The following is an 18,455-nucleotide window of genomic DNA, read 5'->3' as shown; positions in this document are numbered from 1 at the left end:
CCAGCATTATACTCATCTTGTTTGCTGCTAGTCCCCAGTGAAGCGCCTGACTGTCCCCAGGTGCCCAGGGAATATTGGTTAAACAAACGGTGAAGACAGAGGTTGGTCACAGGGGTCTCCTGGCTTCACCTGTGTCCTGGTTTTGAAGTGACTCTATGCCCACTTCTCTATGCTGACTTCCTGTTCACTTTGGGCCTTGGGAACAATGGCGGTCAGCTGGGCGAGGGCTGGAGGTGGGTCCTAGGGCAAATTCCCACTGAGTTATAAAGCAGGGAGAGATCAGGGTCAGGCAGAGGGGGCCCAATGCAGTCACCCCATGCTGCATGTGCCCTTCTCCTGTTTTCCTCTCTTTCTCATCTTTTCTGGGAAGTCTGTCCCAGGCTACAGGTCCCTGACCCCTTGTCTGGGCACTACTCCGTTCTGCTAGGGTTTCGGGCTGGATGGAGCATGGCCTCCATTCCCTAAAGACTCCCCTCCTGGCCGCCCTCTCCCGCCGGTCTCATCCCCTTGACCCCCGCCCCCTCCTCAACCGCCCCCAACTCGTGGGGCTTTCACTTGCCTGGGCCAGTCGGTGGTCGGAGGCTTCTCTGAGCACCCCGGGCTAGCAGGAGGGGCCGGGGGGGGGGGGGCACGGAGGGTGGGGGTGGGGAGCGCAGCCCCCAGGCAGGCCCCGCCCCTCGCAGCGGCGAGCCGGGAGGTGCGGCGGCGGGTTCGGGGCGTCCCTCGCGCAGCGTCGCAGCCGCCGCTGGGCCCCTGGGCTCCCGGGTGGAGCGGCGTTCTCACGGAGCGTCTTCCTGTCTTCCTCTCCGCACCGCCCCTCTCCCCTTCATTCCTCTACGTTCTGCGGCTTCTAGCACCTTGCCCTGGGCTCCCAGCACCCCCACGGTTTCCAGCCCGGACTTTCGGGGCCGGACGCAGACGTTGCCACTCACTCTGGAGCGAGGGACGTAGGTGGCGCGGGTTCCGTCTGCAGCCCCTGACGGATTCCCCACCTTCCCTGGAGGGAACGGGGGTGGGGCTGTGGGGGCAGGGAGCCTTCTCTCGGGAAGGGGCTTGCTTTCAGCCACCCTTCCCAGAACACCGCCCACCAATCCCGCGCTCGAGAACGGGGTGTGGCCACGAGCCCCTTGTAGGAGGACACACGTGTCCCACTGGGATCTGCAAGAGGTCCAGTGGGGGGCGACGGATGGAGAGGGAGGACTGGGTGGGAGACTGAGATGCTGATTTCCAGAACCTGGAGTTCAGCTGGAAGAGCATCTCCTCCAACCTCTGTCTTCATTCATTTGCTCATCCATTCATAAACCCTCTGCGATGTGAACCACGTGCCAGGCAACGTTCCTCCTGACAGTGGCCCTGGGGAGGCGGCGCTACACTCATTCTCTGGCTGCAGATGAGGAAACTGAGGCGCAAGGCCCCACAGCCTCTTGCCCAGAACTCCGGCCCCCGGACTTGTGGACGCAGAGGTGGGATGTGAGTCACCCCCAGACTCCAGCCCAGCCTGGTCAGTCCTCCAGGTTGGCCAGCAGGGCTGTGACTTCCAAGGGGCTGCCTGGACCAAACCAAGCACTCCCCACTTCAGTGAGTTCTCTGACCCATGGTGGACTTTCCCTTCACCTGGCCAACTCCAGCTCAACCTTCAGAGTGCAGATGGGACATCACTTCCCTCAGGACGCCTTCCTTAAACCCCCAAACCAGCAGGTGAGATCGGGTGTCCAGATCTGTATCCTCCAACTTTCTTCCTGGAGCACCAGCATCATTACCCCCTGTGGGGCCAGCCAGGCACAGCCACAGTTGAGGGTTGTCAGAACTGATTTCATTTATTGAACAGACCACTGGAAGAGCTGGGTCCAATGACCTGTCCATGCCCACATCCACTCCCACTGAAATACTGGAGGGTTCTGGAGCTGCTCAGAGGTGAGAGGGCACTTCCTCCCTAACACTACCCACCACACCACCCTGCCTACTTGGCCCAAACTCACCTTCCAAAGGGGGAGAAGGCATGAGCTCCACACGGACCACTCCTGTGACCAGGCTGAGGGGGTGGGGGCATGGGGGTGCAGTATGCACTTGGGAGGATGTATCTGGACATTCACTTAGACTCGGGGAAAGGCGGTCTCGGGGTTTCAGGCCCTGAAGACTCCCACAGTTTCAAGGGTCTTTTGGACCTCTGCCTAGTTCTTCCCCAGTGGACATAGCCCTTGCCTTTTTATGTGTTCATTCCTTACTTTATTCTGCTCTGATCCCCACACCACTCTGTGCCGGGCTCTGCCAGGCATTGAAGATGCAATAGCCCTGCCTTGGGGAGATCGTGTTGGGGAAGCGGTGGTGGTGGGCCAAGGGCTACCACCCTCCCCACAGCCCAGGTTCCACTTCCCCCCTTCCCACCCCTTCCACCCATGGGCATCTTTCAGGGTGCTTCAGGTAAGGATTAAAGATGGGCAGGAAGAAGGGTTTCCTTATTGAGCAAGGAGGGGCCGCTGGGCCCAAGTTATGTTGATGATAATGACGTTGAGGGAGTGGAGAAGGGTAAGTGATCAGGCAGGAGGGAGGTGGAGGGGAGGGAAGTAGAAGGAGGGGGACTTCCCTCAGGCTGGAGGAACCACAGGCTCCACAACTGGCCAGCATTTATGAGTGGAGGTCTGTCCCACTCTGGTCAGGGAGCTGGTCTCAGTGCCAAGGACAGCAGAGGGTAGAGCCTTGGGTGGGGAGAGAGGAGCCCTGACTATAAGGCCTGGCTGCACAACCTCTCACCGCGGGACTCGATGAGTCCTTTTTTCTGGAGGGCCTCAGCTTTCCCATCCGTACAATGAAGTGGCCTCTCCCACTTTTGGTTTGGTTTTGCAACGTCTGCTGGGTACCTGTGTGCCTGGTCCTCTGGCCCTTGCTCTTGAGAGGAGGAAGGTGACAAAGACCACTCAGAATGATATGGGCTGTGGGAGCACAGCACAGTCAGGGGAGGCTTCTGAGAGGAGGTGTCATCTGCACTGGTCCTTGAAGAATGAGACTCTTCCTAGCTTGTCCTCTGCTCACAAACATGAACAGAGGCCACATGGAGCAGATGTCTCTGTAGAGGTCAAACACCGGCTCCACCTTGAGGGTGTAGGTGAGTGAGGAGTGGTGTGGAGGGAGGCACAATGTTTTCTGCATAGCCACACACACGTGGGCCAGGTCCTCCTTGCCCCAAACCACAAAGATACATGGGGCCTTGACATGACTCTCCAGGGAAAGATTGGGGAATTGTTTTTGTGTTAAATTGATGCCACTAACATTTATTGAGCACCTACTGTGTACCCTGACAGTGACTGGAAAAGGGCAACGCACAGTAGGTTTCAGTAGGATTAAATAATTGTTTTATGAAAAAGGAGACTTCAGCCTGCCTGGACCCCGTGGAGGGAGAGAGGCACGGGCTGCAGGAAGATGATGGGGAGGGTGTTGTGTTAAGGGGATCCTTGGAACTGTGCCTTTCAAGGTGAGGGCTTTGGATAGGCAGAGAGGAGTGGGGGGCCTCCAGGAGAACACAAGACAAAGCGTGGAGGCTGGAATATTTGAGATTGTTCAGCAGCGGTGAGTGGGTAGGGGACAAGAGGGAAGGCTGGAGGTCTTGTCTGGGGTGAGATCACAAAAAGCCTTGGATGGTGGAGTCACACACAAGGGTCTCAGGACAGGACTCAGTTCAGGAGCCACCTCCTCCTGGAAGCCTCTAGGTCACTGCCTTACCTGGGCCCCTGTCCCAGCATGACTATTTTGTTTGTCTAGGACATGCTCCTGTCTGGTTTGCTATTGCTGAAAGCCTGTACCTAAGGAGTGGCCCAAAGTTTTTGATATCCAGAAAGAATCTGTTCCAGCCCTTCTATCTAGCCAGTGAGCTCTAGAAGCCCAGGGCCAGGCCTTAGGGGCTGAGGGGATCCTGTCTGTGGCTCCTGTCAGCCTGTGGTTCATTTCTGTGGCCAGGCTGGAGCAAGGGCCTGAGGTACCTCTGGCCCCCAATTCCAGAGAAACCAGTCAGTAGATCAAAAAGGGAAGAAGCCTGCTGAGCTGCAGTCCAGAGAGAAAATCCACATCAAAAGCCTGATACAAGGGTCCCCTGTGGAACCTCCAGTGACACCTTTGCTTCAGGCCCTGCTCTCGGCCACGTGGAATCCATTTTCAAGAGCTTTGCTCAGGCGAATGCATGTCTGGTGTCTCCAGGGCCTGGTTCACCTCTGGTTCGGGCCCAGGAGGGCTCTGAGATCAGGGTAGCAGGCAGAGAGGGAGGGAGGGCAGGGGGTAACCCCTCAGCCCTGCCTCAGCCCTCCCCAGTTCCCCGGCCCCCTGGCTTCAGCTTCTCCAGTGTTCTGCTCACAGTGGACAGGCTGCTTCGGGCTCCTGGGGAAGAGACCAGCACAGGGCTGCCTGAGTAGACAGATTCCGGATCAGAGCAACCCAGAGGGACCAGTGGGGAGAGAGGGGAGTCCCAGGGACAGTTTCAGCTGAATTTAAAGAGGCACGGATGGTCAGAATGGCTCTTCAAGAGGACAGCAGCATGGTGGGGGCAGTTACAGGCAGGACTCGGGGCTGACTGCCTGGTTTCAGTTCTGGCCCCACCACTTCCTAGCTGCCTTACTTAATCTCTCTGTGCCTCAGTTTTCCCATATATAAAGTGGGCTTAATTACAGTACCTCCCTCATGTGGCTGTTTTGAGAATAGAACAAATAAATATATGTAAAGTGTTTGGAGCAGGGTCTGGAATGGGGCCTTTTGCTGGGATTAGGCATCCCACCACTGGCAGTAAGATGCTGTGGGCGAGGACCATCTTTGAGAAACTCCTGCCCTAGAATTTTCCAGTGTGTGGAGGGAGGGGAGGAGGAAGATGTTCCATTTCAGTTACCAGCTCTGAGAGTTGGATTCCATCATGGGAGAAGAGAGTGAGAAAACATAAACTGAGACATGGGACCAAGGGTCGGTCCCAATGTCCATGCCGGGCACAACAGAGAAGCCCTGAGGTCAAACAGGAGCCCGGCTCAGCTTGGAGCGAGAAGGGTTTTGACCAAACACATGGAAGAACTGGCTAACTCTGCTGGCTCCCGGTGACTGGGGACACCCCTTCTGCATGTCCCTCAAGGCTTCTCCCCGGGCCCCCCAGAGCTGCTCAGCCAGAGAGCAGAGGTGGAAGATGGATTCTGGAGTTTTTAAAACTTACCCTCTTTATTGCCATTGGTGCTGGATCTTCCCTCCCCATGGTCTGGCCCCGGGTGGGGGTGAATTCTCAGGCTCCCTGCATGATAAGATCACCCCAAGCCCCCTGGTTACTAAGCCATTCTCAGATCAAGTCCTGCTTTGGGAAGGGAAGACCTGCCTGTTGTCTCATCTCCATCCCTGCTGCTGTCTTCACTCCACCACATTCCTTTAGGCTTCTCACATGATCTGGGCTGGTTTGGGAGTGGAGATGGGAGAAATGGGCCCTTGAAGGGGAAGATGGCAAACTTTTTGAGGAGGTGAGGGTCGTGAGGAGAACTAGGGATATGGAAAGCCCCCCAGGATTGATAGAGATGGTAGCATGTATGTGGGGAGCTGAGATGAATTGAGGAGCTATACAGGGGTCCTGAGGTCTTAGGGGAGGTAGAGGGTTTTTATGGGGGCTCAGGAATGAAATGCGCTTATCTGGAGATCTCGGAGGCTTTGTGGGAGTTGGAGGCTCCCTCCGGGGAGATGGGAGTTCTAGGTGCTCTGAGCTGGTTCAGGCACCTTTGGAGCAGGCAACAGTCTGGAGTCTGTTACACCGTAGTCATGGCAATGCCAAAACACACACACACACACACACACACACACACACACACCCAGCAACTAACACACACAGCCAGGATCAGTCACACACAGGGTCTCAGTTCTGCCCCACAGTGGGCCACAGACTTACACACAATGGGTCTCACACAACAGTCCTTGGAAGAGGGCTCTGCTGGGTGCTGGGGAGAGGACTCACCTATGGTGGGCAGGATGTGGTCCAGGTTGAACCGAGCCTTTAGAAAGGGGTAGGCCAAGATGAGGAACCCTGAGAAGAGAGACACAGAGGGGTTCTGTGATGGGGAAGGGGCCTGGTTAGTGCAGGCTGCGTGGGGCTGTGGGTAGGCTGTGAGCCTGGGGGTGGTTTATGAGGGTGATATGGATGGGCATGGGAGGAGCATGAGTGTGCAGGTTGGGACTGTGAGTGCATAAATGTGAGCCTGTGGGAGTTTAGGGGGGCGGCTCCCCATCACCCAGCCCTAAGAGGGGGTAGGGAGTAGTGCCTCTTTGGAGAAGGGGCTACAGGCTGTGAAAGCCCGGGCTCCCGGCTCCAGCCTTCCCAGGTGCTAAGCATGTTCTCAGCTGGCTGGAAGTGGGCCCAGCTACATCACCACCACCACCACTCCTCTGTCCCAGTCTGCCCCAAGCCCGGGAGCTTCTTAGCATGCTCTTTCCCACCCAGACCTGTGGATGGGTTAGCAGAAGAGTGGACCCTGCCCTGCCCACCTGCATTTCATCCCCAGACCAAGTGTCTGTGGCTCTTGGCAGGAGTTTGCAGGTACAGATGCCAAGAACCCACCCTTCTGGTGCTTCTGGCTCTGCTTTTGGCCCAGGGTGGTGGAGTAGGGAGGGACAGTACTCAGCATCAGTGCGGGGATATCAGTGGGACTGGCCCAGATAGAGAGATGGATGGATGCCTGGACAGATAGACAGATGCCCTGCCAAGAAATACCAGGAGAGAAAAAGAAACCCTTTGAGTTGGATCCTCTCTTGGCTCACAGAGTGTCCCACTGAGACCTCTGTCCTCTTTTACCTGTCCCCTGTCAACCCACCCTCAACAGGCTTACGAATTCCACCAAAAACCCAAGAGCCCAGGGCTTGGGACTAGAGGGCCAGAGGGGAGCAGCCAGAGAGGAGCATGATGACCAGCTCCCTTCTCCCAGTCTCCCTACCCCAGGCAGAAGGAAGCTTACTCCAACCCTGCCTCCCTGCGTCCCCGACGGCTGCTTTGCTCACATCTCTTTAGCTTCTATGGTCCCCAACCAATTCCTAGTAAACCAACCCTTGCCTCCATTTCTCATTCACTTGACTATGCCCCCCCCCCCCGCTCCCCTTCCAAGCCCAGCACCTGCTCACCCAGACTGGCGGCGCCAATAAAGATGCCACCCACGGCGGCTGCAGCTTTGGACACGGACACACCGATGATGATGCTGCCAGCCACCAGGCCGAGGGCCACACAGGCTAGCTGCAGGCAGCGGAAGTCTCTGCTGCTGATGGGGATGTCCATGCAGGCCTACCCAGGGTACCGTCTGCTGCCAGAGGGGCCTGTCCCCAGGAGAGCCCTGGAGGTCTCCGTCCTCTTGGATGTATCTTTGCTGGAGCTCCACCTTCAGAGTGGGAGTTTCTGGGCAGGAAGAGTCGAGGCTAGTAACCCTATCCCACAGCTCTCCCAGGGGCCCCCAGCCACACCTTGACCTAGGATCCCTGCCAGGTCACCCCAGCCTACTCTTCCTCCCCGGAAGGCCCCTGAATGTGGAGGCCACTCTTGGGACTCCTGCCTGGCCACATCCTGCCTTGGCTGCCAGAGTTCTGGAGAGCCGGGCCTGCTGTACAGGGTTGTCCCCTGTTAGCTTCCTCTCGGGAGAGCTTAGCCTGAGCTCTCCTGCTCAGGATATCCTGCCCTAGCTCCCTGGAACCTGCTTGGCTGCCCCTGGGCCTTGGCCTATTAAAGTTTGGCCTATTAAAGTTTAAAGCGGTGGGGGAGGTTGGTCCAGGGAACACGGGTTTCTCGGAGAAGCGGACAGCAGGGAGGTCCTGAGTTATTCATGAGACTGCAACACGAGCTGCCACCTGTCCCAGATGCCCACGAGGGCACGCAGCCCGGGTTCCACTGCTGGAGGGGGCAGGGTGGACTGGTGGCTTCATGCGGGGTTTAGCGGCCAGGGACGCGAGGAGACTCTCCGGCTACATGCTCAGGGCCCACCCTGCTGTCTTCGGCCATTTGGCACGCGAGACCTCTGCTCAGGGACTCGGAGACAGGCACAAGCATGAGACACAGGGGGCCTACAGGAGGCTCAGAGGCCAGAACAGTGACTGGGACAGGAGGAGAAAAAGGGGTTCACGCTTGCCCCCTTGCTCCTCCCCCCAGCCTGTCAACCTCTGGTCTCCTAAGGGGAGCAGGGCTGAGGGGTCCTGATTTGAGGCTGATCTCAGGGGACCTCCTTCTCCTCAACTAGGCTTGGTACCCACCCCCCTTTTAGTTGCCAGTGGGCTGGGAGGGATCCCTGGTAGGGGGCTGAGAGGGAAGAGCAGGGGTGGGGAGGCATGAGATAGGAGGAAGATAAATATGGGGAGAGGATTGGCAGGGGTGGAGTGTCAGCAGCCGGGGTCAGGAGATAGGGACATGGCTGGCACCTCTCAACCTCCTCTGCCCGGCCTATCTGACCTACTTGCAGTACCCACCAGTTAGAGGCTGGGCATTTGTAGCCCTATCCCACCCGAGACACAGCCCTCGCCACTGACTGCAGTCTCTGGGCCTTTGTGGATAAGGACCTCCCTGATCCCAGAATCTATCTGGGCCTGCTTCTATGCCTGGACCTAGGCACCTGGGCACTGTTCCCAGGGTCCCATCACTGGCCCCACTGGCCTCTCTTTGTGTGCCTCTGTCTCCCTGATGATGTCTGCCACCCAGCATAGCCAGGCCAAGGTCCTCCACCTCCATAGCTACCCACTGCCCCTCGCTCCTCCCCTTCTCTGCTGCTGCCTTCTGCTGAATGTCTGCTTAGCTGTCTGGAGAGCGCCTCCTTCCTGCAGGATGCTGCTTGGCCAGCCCCAGCTCTGTGAAGCTGTTCCTGACCATGCCTGAGGCGGGGGGTGGGGGAGGGGGTGCTGCCTACTGCTGCTCCCGTGTGCCCCATGCTGCAGTGCCCACCATCTGACCTCATCCTCTGTCTCCTCTGTGGACTGTGAGCCCCTCAAGGGCAGACTCAGAGTGAGCTCCACAGAATGCCATGGCTAGAAGGGACTCGGGTGAGGCTTCTGAACACAAGGTAGAGTTCAGGGAGGTCTTAGACCTGCACGACCACCTCAGGTCCTCAAAGAGGAAGGCTACAGGCACCCTGGGACCTCTGCCTCTAACAAGGGGCTTTTCTTGGGTGGGGGTGGGGGCCTGAGAAGGCCAGGGTCACCTGACTGAGCTTCAGCTGAGGGAAGGCACTGCCAGGAGGCTGGAGAGAAGCCTGAGGCAAAGACAGGTGTGAACTCAAAGGTACATAGAGAGGAGGGGTGACTGCAGAGCACCAGGGGGCCCCAGGCTGTGTCCCTGGGCCCCAGAAGAGGAAGCCCCTGGAGGTGGGCATTCCCCAGTTACAGCGGCTGCTGCCAACGTTCTCTGTGCTTCTCTCCAGGATGAGGTCTGATTATTCCTCTAATTAGGCATCAAATGACAGCCCATGTCTCTGTCACACATAATTGACCCCCCCACTTACTAGTTTTAGAAGGAGCTGTCAAAATAATTGTTTATGAAAATGTGTTCTGAGATTTTGAGCTTTGGGAATCTCAAAGCCCTCACCCCCGTTAAGTGTTTGCATAACTCAGGCTGGGCAGGGTGTAAAGCCAAGGGCGGCTCCCACGCCGTCAGCGAGACGGGCACCTCACACTGTGGGTTTTGGGCCAGCCACTCCACCGCCTGAACCTCACTTTGCCCATCTGGTGAAGGGGGATGGGGATGGCAGAGGCTGGAGTCAGGAGGGCCTGCACATTGTGAGTTTCAGCTTCCAGAAGAATACTCTGCCTCTAAAAACTGGAGACCAAAGCTAAATTAGAGGGTTTGGGGTTTTTGTTTTTGTTTTTTTGACATTGTAAATTCCTCAGGGCACAAAGTCAGAGGAGGAAATATGGAGGAGAGACACATGAAGCTATTATCAGTTACAAGATCACAGAACTACAAATCCATGCAAGCTCCTTTATAGAACAGATGGGGAGACTGAGGCATGGGGAAAGGAAGGGTTGCCCCAGAGACCTTGACAGAACCTGTGTCCAGATTCCCGGCTCAGCTCAGAAGTACTCTAGCATTTCTTTGTCTCTGAATTTCTAAATTGTCTTATTTGAGGTGGGAGGAATTGGCAACCCCACCATCAGAGAGGGAGGCACTGTGTTCAGTCAAGGCCTCCATTTTTTCCATCACGACAGGGGAGTGTCATTAAAGGCTTCTTAAAACCTTTGGATGCCCATTCATCCATTGGTTATCTTAAAACCTTTGTGACGCCCACTCTTCCATTGATTAGAAATATAGAGAGGAAGGCTTGCCAATTCTTTCCTCAATATAGGCTGTTTCATCTGTGAAAAAGAAAATACAAGCCTGTCCTTGGGTGATGTGTTTCCTACAGTAGGTAAGGAGATGGAGGTCCAAGTCACTAGAGACTGATCACCCCACCTGTTCCCCACCCTGCAAGCATCAGAGCCCTCCTCGCTGAAGTCTGGGTCCCCCAGGCCTCTGGACTCGGGGGCTGTATAGGCAATGGGTCATCTCTGTCTCTGGGCAAGGCTGGGGTTGGAGTGCCTGCCTCTGCTCCTTCTTTCCCAGAGGTGCCAAGTCCAAGGCTGGCCTGGGGTGGGGAGGAAGAGTGGGTGGAAGGCCTCAGTGTGGTTTAGTTCTGTTTATTTTCCTTGAGAGGTGAGGACCCTGGAAAAGAGCGTGATTAATGCACCGATCCCCTGGGGGACGGGCAGCTTTCCCAGACTGTTCAGAAGCTAAACTCCGGGGAAGTGGCTTCCAAGGCAACTGCTACCATGGCAACAAGAGTGCCAGCCGTGGGGGGACCTTGCTCCTCGCTCCCCTCCAGACCTAAGCAGCTGGAGCAGTTGGCACGGGACCAGGGCACTGCTGTTCGTGGAACAGGTCTTTGGGCCAGGAGGGAGGAGGGTGCCCCAGAGCTCAGGCAGGTGGACACCCACAGGGAGAAACACTTGGCCCCTATGCCCAGGGCCCGAACTAGGGGTCAGATAGGAGTCTTACTAACTAGATTTGAGGCAGGAGACCTGAGGTCTAGGACATGCCGGCTGGCTGGGACCATCTTTCTCCTAAGGCCCAGTCCAAGCCTGAGCCCTAGAACTAGGGGACTGGCCACCCCAGTTAAAGGCCTCAGAGCCCCCCTCAGTGTGTCTGCCATGCGTCTCTGCCCAGCAGAGCCAGGTACGTTGGCCTGGGCCTCAGAAAGGGCAGGGACTTCCCAAGGCCACCCAGTGAACAGTAGCAGAAGGACTAGAACATAGGACCCCTGAAATCCCCAAACTCAGACTCTGCTCTGGGCACCACAGCAGCCCCTTGGGGACAGGGAGCCCAGCCCCGAGGGGCAGAGCAGCCTGTCAGTAGGAGGACCCCACAAAGGGCTAGAAGCCAGACCCACCTGGAAAGCCCAGATCCGTCTCCACCCACACAAGCCAAGGAAAGGGGGAAAGCTCATCTCCATCACTGGCACCGAGTGGAATAATTCTGCCCTAGGAGATGGCAATAAAAACAACTACAACTATCACAGCCAACCTATACTGCGTACTTGCTGCGTGTGCCTGGAACTGCTCTAACACTTTGTTAATCAATCCACAATTTCACAACAGCACCAAGAGCTAAGCAGCCCCAATTTTTGGTTGAAGAAACTGCCGCCCAGGGCAGGAACTTGCCCAGGGCACAAAGCTAGTTAAGTAGCAGGGCTGGGACTTGAACCCCTGCAGTGCAGCTCTGGATCTCAAGTCTCTCTTGGGAGAATTCCATCTCTGTCTTCCTACCTATACAGCGAAGTAATTTTTTCCTTTCTCTGCTCAGTTCTAAGTCGGGTAACATAATGGTACTTTACCTCATATGAAAATTAAATGAGATAATGCCTAGAACTTTCTCTGCAAGCAGCTGTTCCTTAGTAAGCACACAATAATGCCAGCAAAACCAAAGTAGGCACTGTAGCATTTAAAAGCAGAGCCGTGAAGGAGGAGAGGGGCCTTGCTGGTTGGACTGGGGTGGGGAGGCAGGCTTGTAGAGGGCACAGCACAGCCTGAGCAAAGGCTTGGAGGCACGAGAGGCGGCTGGAGCTACATGCAGCTTGGAGTCGGGGGTGCTTGGTCCAGGAAGCCCCTGGAAGTCCCATCCCAGCTGGCCAACCTGAAGGACTGACTGGGCTGGTGCTGGAGTTGGACAAAACTCATATCATGGCTCTAAGCCCCCAGGGACTGGGAGACTTTGGGCCCAAAGGCTCTGATTCTGCAGGCCTGTTTCTCTAGCCCATCTCACTTCAGGTAGAAGACAGGATGTGAGGGTGGTAACAGTTACTGGGAAGGGAAGACAGTCAACAGAAAGTACGTCAGCGTCAACACGGAAGCACCCACACTGCAGGAGAGCCCCTAGAATGAGGAGCTCCCGATCCCATCACCCCTCTCTGCTCTCCATGGGGAGAAAATCTGCCAGCAGCACCTCGTGCACTGCCCTGACCCCTCGGACCTCCCCCTTGCCACCGCCTTCCCACCCCTGCCCTCTCCAGTGTGGCTCTGAGGATGACACGGGACGAAGCACAGGAAAGCCCTTTTGCACAATGGACACAAGAGCCATGGCTGTGAGGTGCCAGTTTTCTTTGTTCCAAGTCTGGCACAGTCCGGAGCACACAACACCCCCACAACAGATCCTTGAGAAAGGCTTAGTGCTGCTCCAGACAGATGGGAGCTTTGTTCCTGCCTGGGTGGGGTAGCTGGCCTGGGCACAGAGCACATCTAATAAAATACTTTTTGAAGACGGCTTGTGTAATGGTTACTGATAGGCACCTCTTCCGTCTGATGAGGAGACCCTAGGGGGCAAAGGCTGCTTCTCACTCATCTCTGGGTCCAGGCACAGAACAGGAGATTGACAAATGCTGACGAACTTCATTTCTTCACGTAAAAAGGAAGAGCAATGATATCTCCTTCACCTTGTGTCGTGGGTCCAATGAGGGGCTAGATTGAGAGGTCCCAGATTGAGAGGTCCCACCAGGCGCACCTTCCCGGCACAGGGCTGGACTCGGCCCCTCTCCAGGAGGCCTGTGTCCTCAGGTTCACAGGGGCAGAAAGGACCATCAAGAAGGCCACAGCTAAAATTTAAAACAGTTTTATTAAAACAAGCACATCGTATAATAGCATTGTCGTTTTGTGTAAATGTCTTGTCTGACTTGTACAAATCAATTTTCTCTAGGTAGCTGCGCAGCCCAGCTTATCTGACGCCGGATGTGCCTTCACTCTCTGGCAGCAGGCACCCGCGCTGCCTCCGATCTGGTGCCACGTCAGGCGCACGGCTCCTTCTAACTGCCCTGGACTGATGCTGCCCTCCAGCAGACACAGCCTCCAAGTCACGCATCATCTCAACAGCTTAAAACCAGTTAGAATAATAGGAAACAACTGATTAAAACCTTTCACATGCATGGACATTTGAGGAAGAGCGAGCCATTGCGTGCTCTGGAAAATCCACGGGCTCGCAGTGGGAGTTGAAAGTCCCATCTTTGCTGGAAGTGCATGGTTAAAAAAAAAACATTTTTTTAAATGAAATAATACGGACTTCAGCAGCAATCCCAAACAAGGAAGGGGATGATACATGAGGGACACGTTTTGGTCCCGGCAAAGAAAGATTATGTGCTTCTCCAGCGCTACAGACTGGAAGACTGATCTGGCCTCCTGAACGCAGAAGGCTCCCTGCCCTCTCCTGAAGTGAGGGGATGGCTTTGTTCAGCCAGGGGAGGACATCCGGAGGACAGAGGAAGGTGGAAGGACCAGCGGGGGGGTGGGGGGAGGGTGACAGTGCAAAGAGAAGAGAGAGCCTCTGTCAACTGCTGCTTCTCAAGGCTGGCTCCCTGAAGGCTGCAGCCCCAGCCGCCACTGCCGCCTGCTGCCCAGGAGAGCAGGCTGCATCCGGGATCCGCAGGCGGGTGAGCAGGTGGGCAGGAGCCCAGCAGAGATGTCCCTGCCGCAGGCGATTATGCAAAGTGACAAGTGATTGCTTTCCTTTTCAAAGAACCCCTTTGGAAAGAGCTTTTTCCTTGAGGACTCTGGGGAAATGGGGGGTTGGGTGGCCTGGACGGAGCCACAGAGCAGCTCGCTCTACTTGCTCTGCAGACTTTGGCCAAGCCCGGGCAGGCTGAGGTCCTGGAGGGTGTGGCCGGAGTGGGTCAGAGTGTGGTGGGAGTTGGACACAGTTCCAGGTCATCACTGCGGCCTGCCTGGGCCAGGGCCCTCCGCCGGGCCAGGCGTGACTTGCATGGAGGAGAAAGCCTCACCGAACACAAGCCCTCAGCCAGGGACTCCTCTGCCAGCTCGTCTTCCTCGTGCTGAGAAAGCTGGCGGTTAAGGGCGATGGCCTCAGCCGCGAAGAGTGTCAGGTCCATCGTGCTGCTATTTCTAGAGGGGCGGGCAGCACAGAGCAGAGGGAAGAGGGGCTCAGCGCCCTGGCTGGCTGCCTCCCAGACCTCCGGCAGCTTTTTCTGGGTGGCTTCCCCCAGAAGTCATTCTTGCCTGGGTTCAGAATCTGATTTCACTGAGGCTGGAATGGCTTTGAGCCTCAACTACAGTCCTAAGACTTCAGAGTTGGGACAAATGCCCCCTTCTATTCAGAACACCCTCCTCTGAACTCTCATGCTCCACACCCAGCTCTCCCAGAGGAAAGGCCCGGCACACGAAGTGCGCACCCATATATCCCCTCTCCCCTGTCAGGGCATAGAGCACCAAGAATAGGGGCTGTGCCTTTCTGTCTGTGTCCCCAGGGCTCAGCTCAGGGCTAGCCTACAGCAGGCACCGTGGGTCTACCAAATACATCCTCTAAGGTGGACCAGAGGTTTGGAGCCTCAAGGCCCCTGGACACAGCTCTAGAGAATCAGGTAGGAACCAAGCTGGGCAGTAGCATTCTGGCTCACATGAATGGAGACTACAGTGGTGTAAGACCTCCCTGTGTGACTCCCAGAAACTGGTCATGAGGTTGGTTCCTGGAGGGGTCCCCACAACGTGGTAGCCCTGGTCCTTTGGGAATAGGGCAGTGCTCACTAGGAACATGACCTAGTGTTAAAAGGACTAGAGTCCAACAGATCCGGGTTCAAAGTCCAACTCCCAAGGCTACTGTGTGGCCCTAAGTAAGTTACCATAATCTCTCTGCTCTCAGTTTTCTCATCCACAATATGGGGGTAAACCTCTCTTTTAAATTTATCCTACAGATTATGAATAGCATCTCTGTACAGCTCTTAGCAGCATATCTGGCACGTAGTATGTATTTACTTTCCAGTGGCCATTCCTATTGTGCCTAGTGGTGACAGGACAACCCGTCCCAGCACTTTACAGCACCTCCAGCCTGCTACTACAACCAGAGCAGCAGTAGGAAACCCTGGGGTGAATAACCCACAGAGAAGGTCTTTGGACTGTAAATGCTGATTTCTAGTTAGGATGTGAGTGGATATGGAAACAGGTTTTTCTCCTGCAGAGAGGCCTTGAAGGAGCTGCAGGGCAGAGGAGGCCATCAGGTGGCAGAAGAGAAGAGGGGAAAGAGGAAGAGACGTGCAGAGTAGGCAGACTGGGTAGCCCCTCCAGGAGGAGGACACCTGAGCCTAGAGATGGGCTCCCTGTCCCCACCTCCATCCCAATGTGGCTGAAAGTTTGAGGGACAGTCAAAGCCAAAGAAGGGGCATCGGGCATTTACCTCTGGAGGATTCGCGGCGTGGGGAGTCCCCTTTCTGGAGCTTGCTAGAATGGGAAGGACAGACGTGGGGGTAAGCACTGTTCCCTCCCTCAAGAGCTGCCCCTGCCCACCCCAGCACAGGGTGGGTACATTACTAGAGGCTCCTGGCCCAGCACAGAGACTTGGTCGAGCTTGCCTGTGGGGTCAGACCTTCCAAGGAGAGAGCAAGAAAGGCCCAGGTTGAACCCAGCTGCCTCTGCATGGAGAGCCACTCCCTGTGCCTGGCAGAGTCCTAACCTTCCTCCAAGACCCAGCCTGAGGGTCGCTTCCCCTGTGAAGGAAGCATTTATACTCCCACCCATGCCACCTCCCTCCCCCTGTCCCAAGCAGAGGCTGGATCCTTGTCCTTTTGATAAGCATTCATTACACTATCACATCATTTATTCCTGTCTCCCTCTTCCCACTAGAACATGAAGACAGGGATTGGGTCTTGCTCATCCCAGGATTGCAGAGTCCGACATGGGGCAGGTGCTCAGTAAAGACAGCAACTCTTGGGTGGCTGGGAATTAGCCATTCAGAGATTCTTGGATTGGGTACCCCTGTCACATGGGGCTGGCAATGTTTGCTCCCTTCCACTGGCAGGGCCACTGAGGATGGGTAGGGCCTGGCAGACCAATGACACAGTGAATCACAGGAGGTATAGCAGACCCCTTAGAGGGGCAGATGTCAGGTACCATGACTAACTGAGGAGGACGGTTAAAAATGTCTCCTGGTAGGGGCGCCTGGGTGGCTCAGTCGGTTAAGCGGCTGACTTCAGCTCAGGTCATGATCTCATAGTTTTGTGAGTTCCAGCCCTGCATCGGGCTGTCTGCTGATGGCACAGAGCCCGCTGCAGATCTTCTGTCTCCCTCTCTCTCTGCCCCTTCCCTGCTCTCGCTCTCTAAAATATAAACAAACATTAAAAAAAATATTTTCTAGTAAAGGCTTGGATCTTTAGTTTGGGGAAACCACCACCGTTGCCTTTTAGGCAAGCTGCACTCCAGGACCACATGGAGAACCTATGTGCCCCCAGTGCATCCTCACTGCAAGCAGGGCACCAAGGCCCTGCTTCTGGGCATTCCCAGCTAATGATATGTCTGTATAAGGGGAGGGTACCACAGACCCCAAATGCCAATACCAGACCGTGTGCCTCTGCCAATGGTAGGATGCATGAGCCAAATCCCCCAGAGGCCTCTGTCCATTCCTGAGAGGCATGGGTCAGTTAGGAGCTTCGTCTGAGGCCAAGATTAGAGCCAAGTCTATGACCAGTACGTGGCTCCTTCAGTGGCCAGTTCGCTCCACATGTGCAGGGACTGAAGCTGCCGTATAGTCTCCCTCCAGCTGAAGTCAGCCACCTGGGCTGCTGTCCAGTACTTGCTCCTATAAAAGCTTCCTCATGGCCACACTCCAGGCCCGAGGAAGTGGATGGCCACCCTGCCCTGGGTTACTCACCCCCTGCACCCAGGGGTGCTGCAGAACTTGGGCGGCACTCAGTCTCTGCTTTGCATCTCGAACCAGGAGCTTGGAGATGAGGTCTTTGGCCTCACTGGAGATGTGTGCCCAGTCCTTGTCAGGAAACTCATACTTGCCTTCCTGGATGCTCTCAAACAGCTTGTTCTAGGTAAAGAAGATTCCTCCTGAGGCCACACTACCAGGGAATAAGCAGGATGTGGCTGCCATTGATTTGGTCACCCCGGGTCCCATTGACCTCAGCTGAAGCTGCAGCTCAGGGCTTGAGGATGCCACAGGCCAGGGCCCTCCCCGGCTCCCCCGTCCACACTAAATCATCAGGCCATGCAGAATGCCCCTGGCGGGCACAGATGGCTAGGCCCCCTGGGGGGCTAGGTGGGTGACACCTGGGGAAGACCAACTAGGGAACACAGCCCCAATTCCTTAGCCCTTCGTATGGGGCCCCCACAAATGGGTTCCTCGCAACCTGTCAGGTCTCACCGCCCCAACCCCCAACCTTACAATTCTACCCTCCTTCCCCATACGCACGCCGCTGCTTCACACCTCCGTGTCTTTGCTGGCGCTGCTGCTTCTGCTTCTATTCCTTGCCCCTCTGTCCCTGGGCTAGACTCATGTTTTAAGACTCAGCTCAGGTATGGTCTTCTCTAACAATCCTCCTCTGAGCTCCCAGCTGGGCTGAGTGCCCCACTGTCTCTCTCTCACCCTGTCACTGGCCCTTGGACAAAAGAGGGAAGGGGCACTATAGACCCCCTTCCAGAGCAGGAACAACCCTCAGCCCAGTCCTGCTGGGCATCCCACAAGCACACTCACCCCCGCCCAGCAGGCCCTGTGCAGGGGGTACCGGTGCTGTGCTCACCTGGCACACCCTGCAGACCTCTCCCCGGTCCCAGCCACAGTCGGCCCCGCAGTGACCTACAAAGGGGGGGTAGCCACTCAGCATGATGTAGAGGACCACGCCCAGGCTCCACAGGTCACAGCGCTTGTCGTAAAAAGTGGCCTCGTCCCTGAAGACCTCCACCACCTCTGGGGCCATGTATTCTGCGGAACCACACTGTGGGGGCCAAGGTTGGGGAGGGGAAATGGCAGAGAAGGGAGAGGCTTAGTCACAGGGAGAGGAGATGGCGAAGAGCAGAATGAAATGGGACTTGAGCAAGAGGATGGGGTTGCAGAGCAAGAAGCTGTCAGGAAAGCCACCAGAGGGCTCGCCTGATGCCACCAAGGCACTTAGAAAAGCTGGGCCAACTGAACATTTGTAAATGGAATCCTAGCATTCCTCACGATCACATGACCAGTTCCAGGT

The 18,455-nt window shown here is 56.2% G+C and overlaps 2 protein-coding genes across 5 annotated transcripts in view; both read right to left on the bottom strand.

Annotated features, from left to right (window-relative positions):
• Positions 1-565: 565 nt before the first annotated feature.
• Positions 566-12,364, bottom strand: KNCN (kinocilin). The gene is made up of 4 exons (XM_049617263.1): positions 7,117-12,364; positions 5,960-6,028; positions 5,180-5,254; positions 566-4,365 (listed from the first exon to the last, which is right to left on the bottom strand). The coding sequence occupies exons 1-4, from the start codon at positions 7,265-7,267 to the stop codon at positions 4,286-4,288; spliced, it is 375 nt and encodes a 124-aa protein (XP_049473220.1). The 5' UTR covers positions 7,268-12,364; the 3' UTR covers positions 566-4,285.
• A 143-nt stretch (positions 12,365-12,507) lies between these two features.
• MKNK1 (MAPK interacting serine/threonine kinase 1) overlaps positions 12,508-18,455 on the bottom strand; it is a 31,994-nt gene continuing 26,046 nt past the window's right edge. For 2 of the 4 annotated variants that reach the window (XM_049617255.1, XM_049617257.1), the window contains exons 11-14: positions 18,012-18,206; positions 17,138-17,302; positions 15,668-15,711; positions 13,087-14,382 (exon numbers count right to left, since the gene is read on the bottom strand). In XM_049617255.1, coding sequence (XP_049473212.1) covers positions 14,154-14,382; positions 15,668-15,711; positions 17,138-17,302; positions 18,012-18,206 — 633 coding nt within the window. In that variant the 3' untranslated portion in view covers positions 13,087-14,153. The other 2 variants (XM_049617256.1, XM_049617258.1) reach the window with 2 other exon arrangements.

Source organism: Panthera uncia (genome assembly GCF_023721935.1).
Source record: "Panthera uncia isolate 11264 chromosome C1 unlocalized genomic scaffold, Puncia_PCG_1.0 HiC_scaffold_4, whole genome shotgun sequence".
NCBI classification, from domain to species: domain Eukaryota; kingdom Metazoa; phylum Chordata; class Mammalia; order Carnivora; family Felidae; genus Panthera; species Panthera uncia.
The sequence above is the reverse complement of the archived record's forward strand: the minus strand, read 5'-3'. Positions and strand labels throughout refer to the sequence as shown.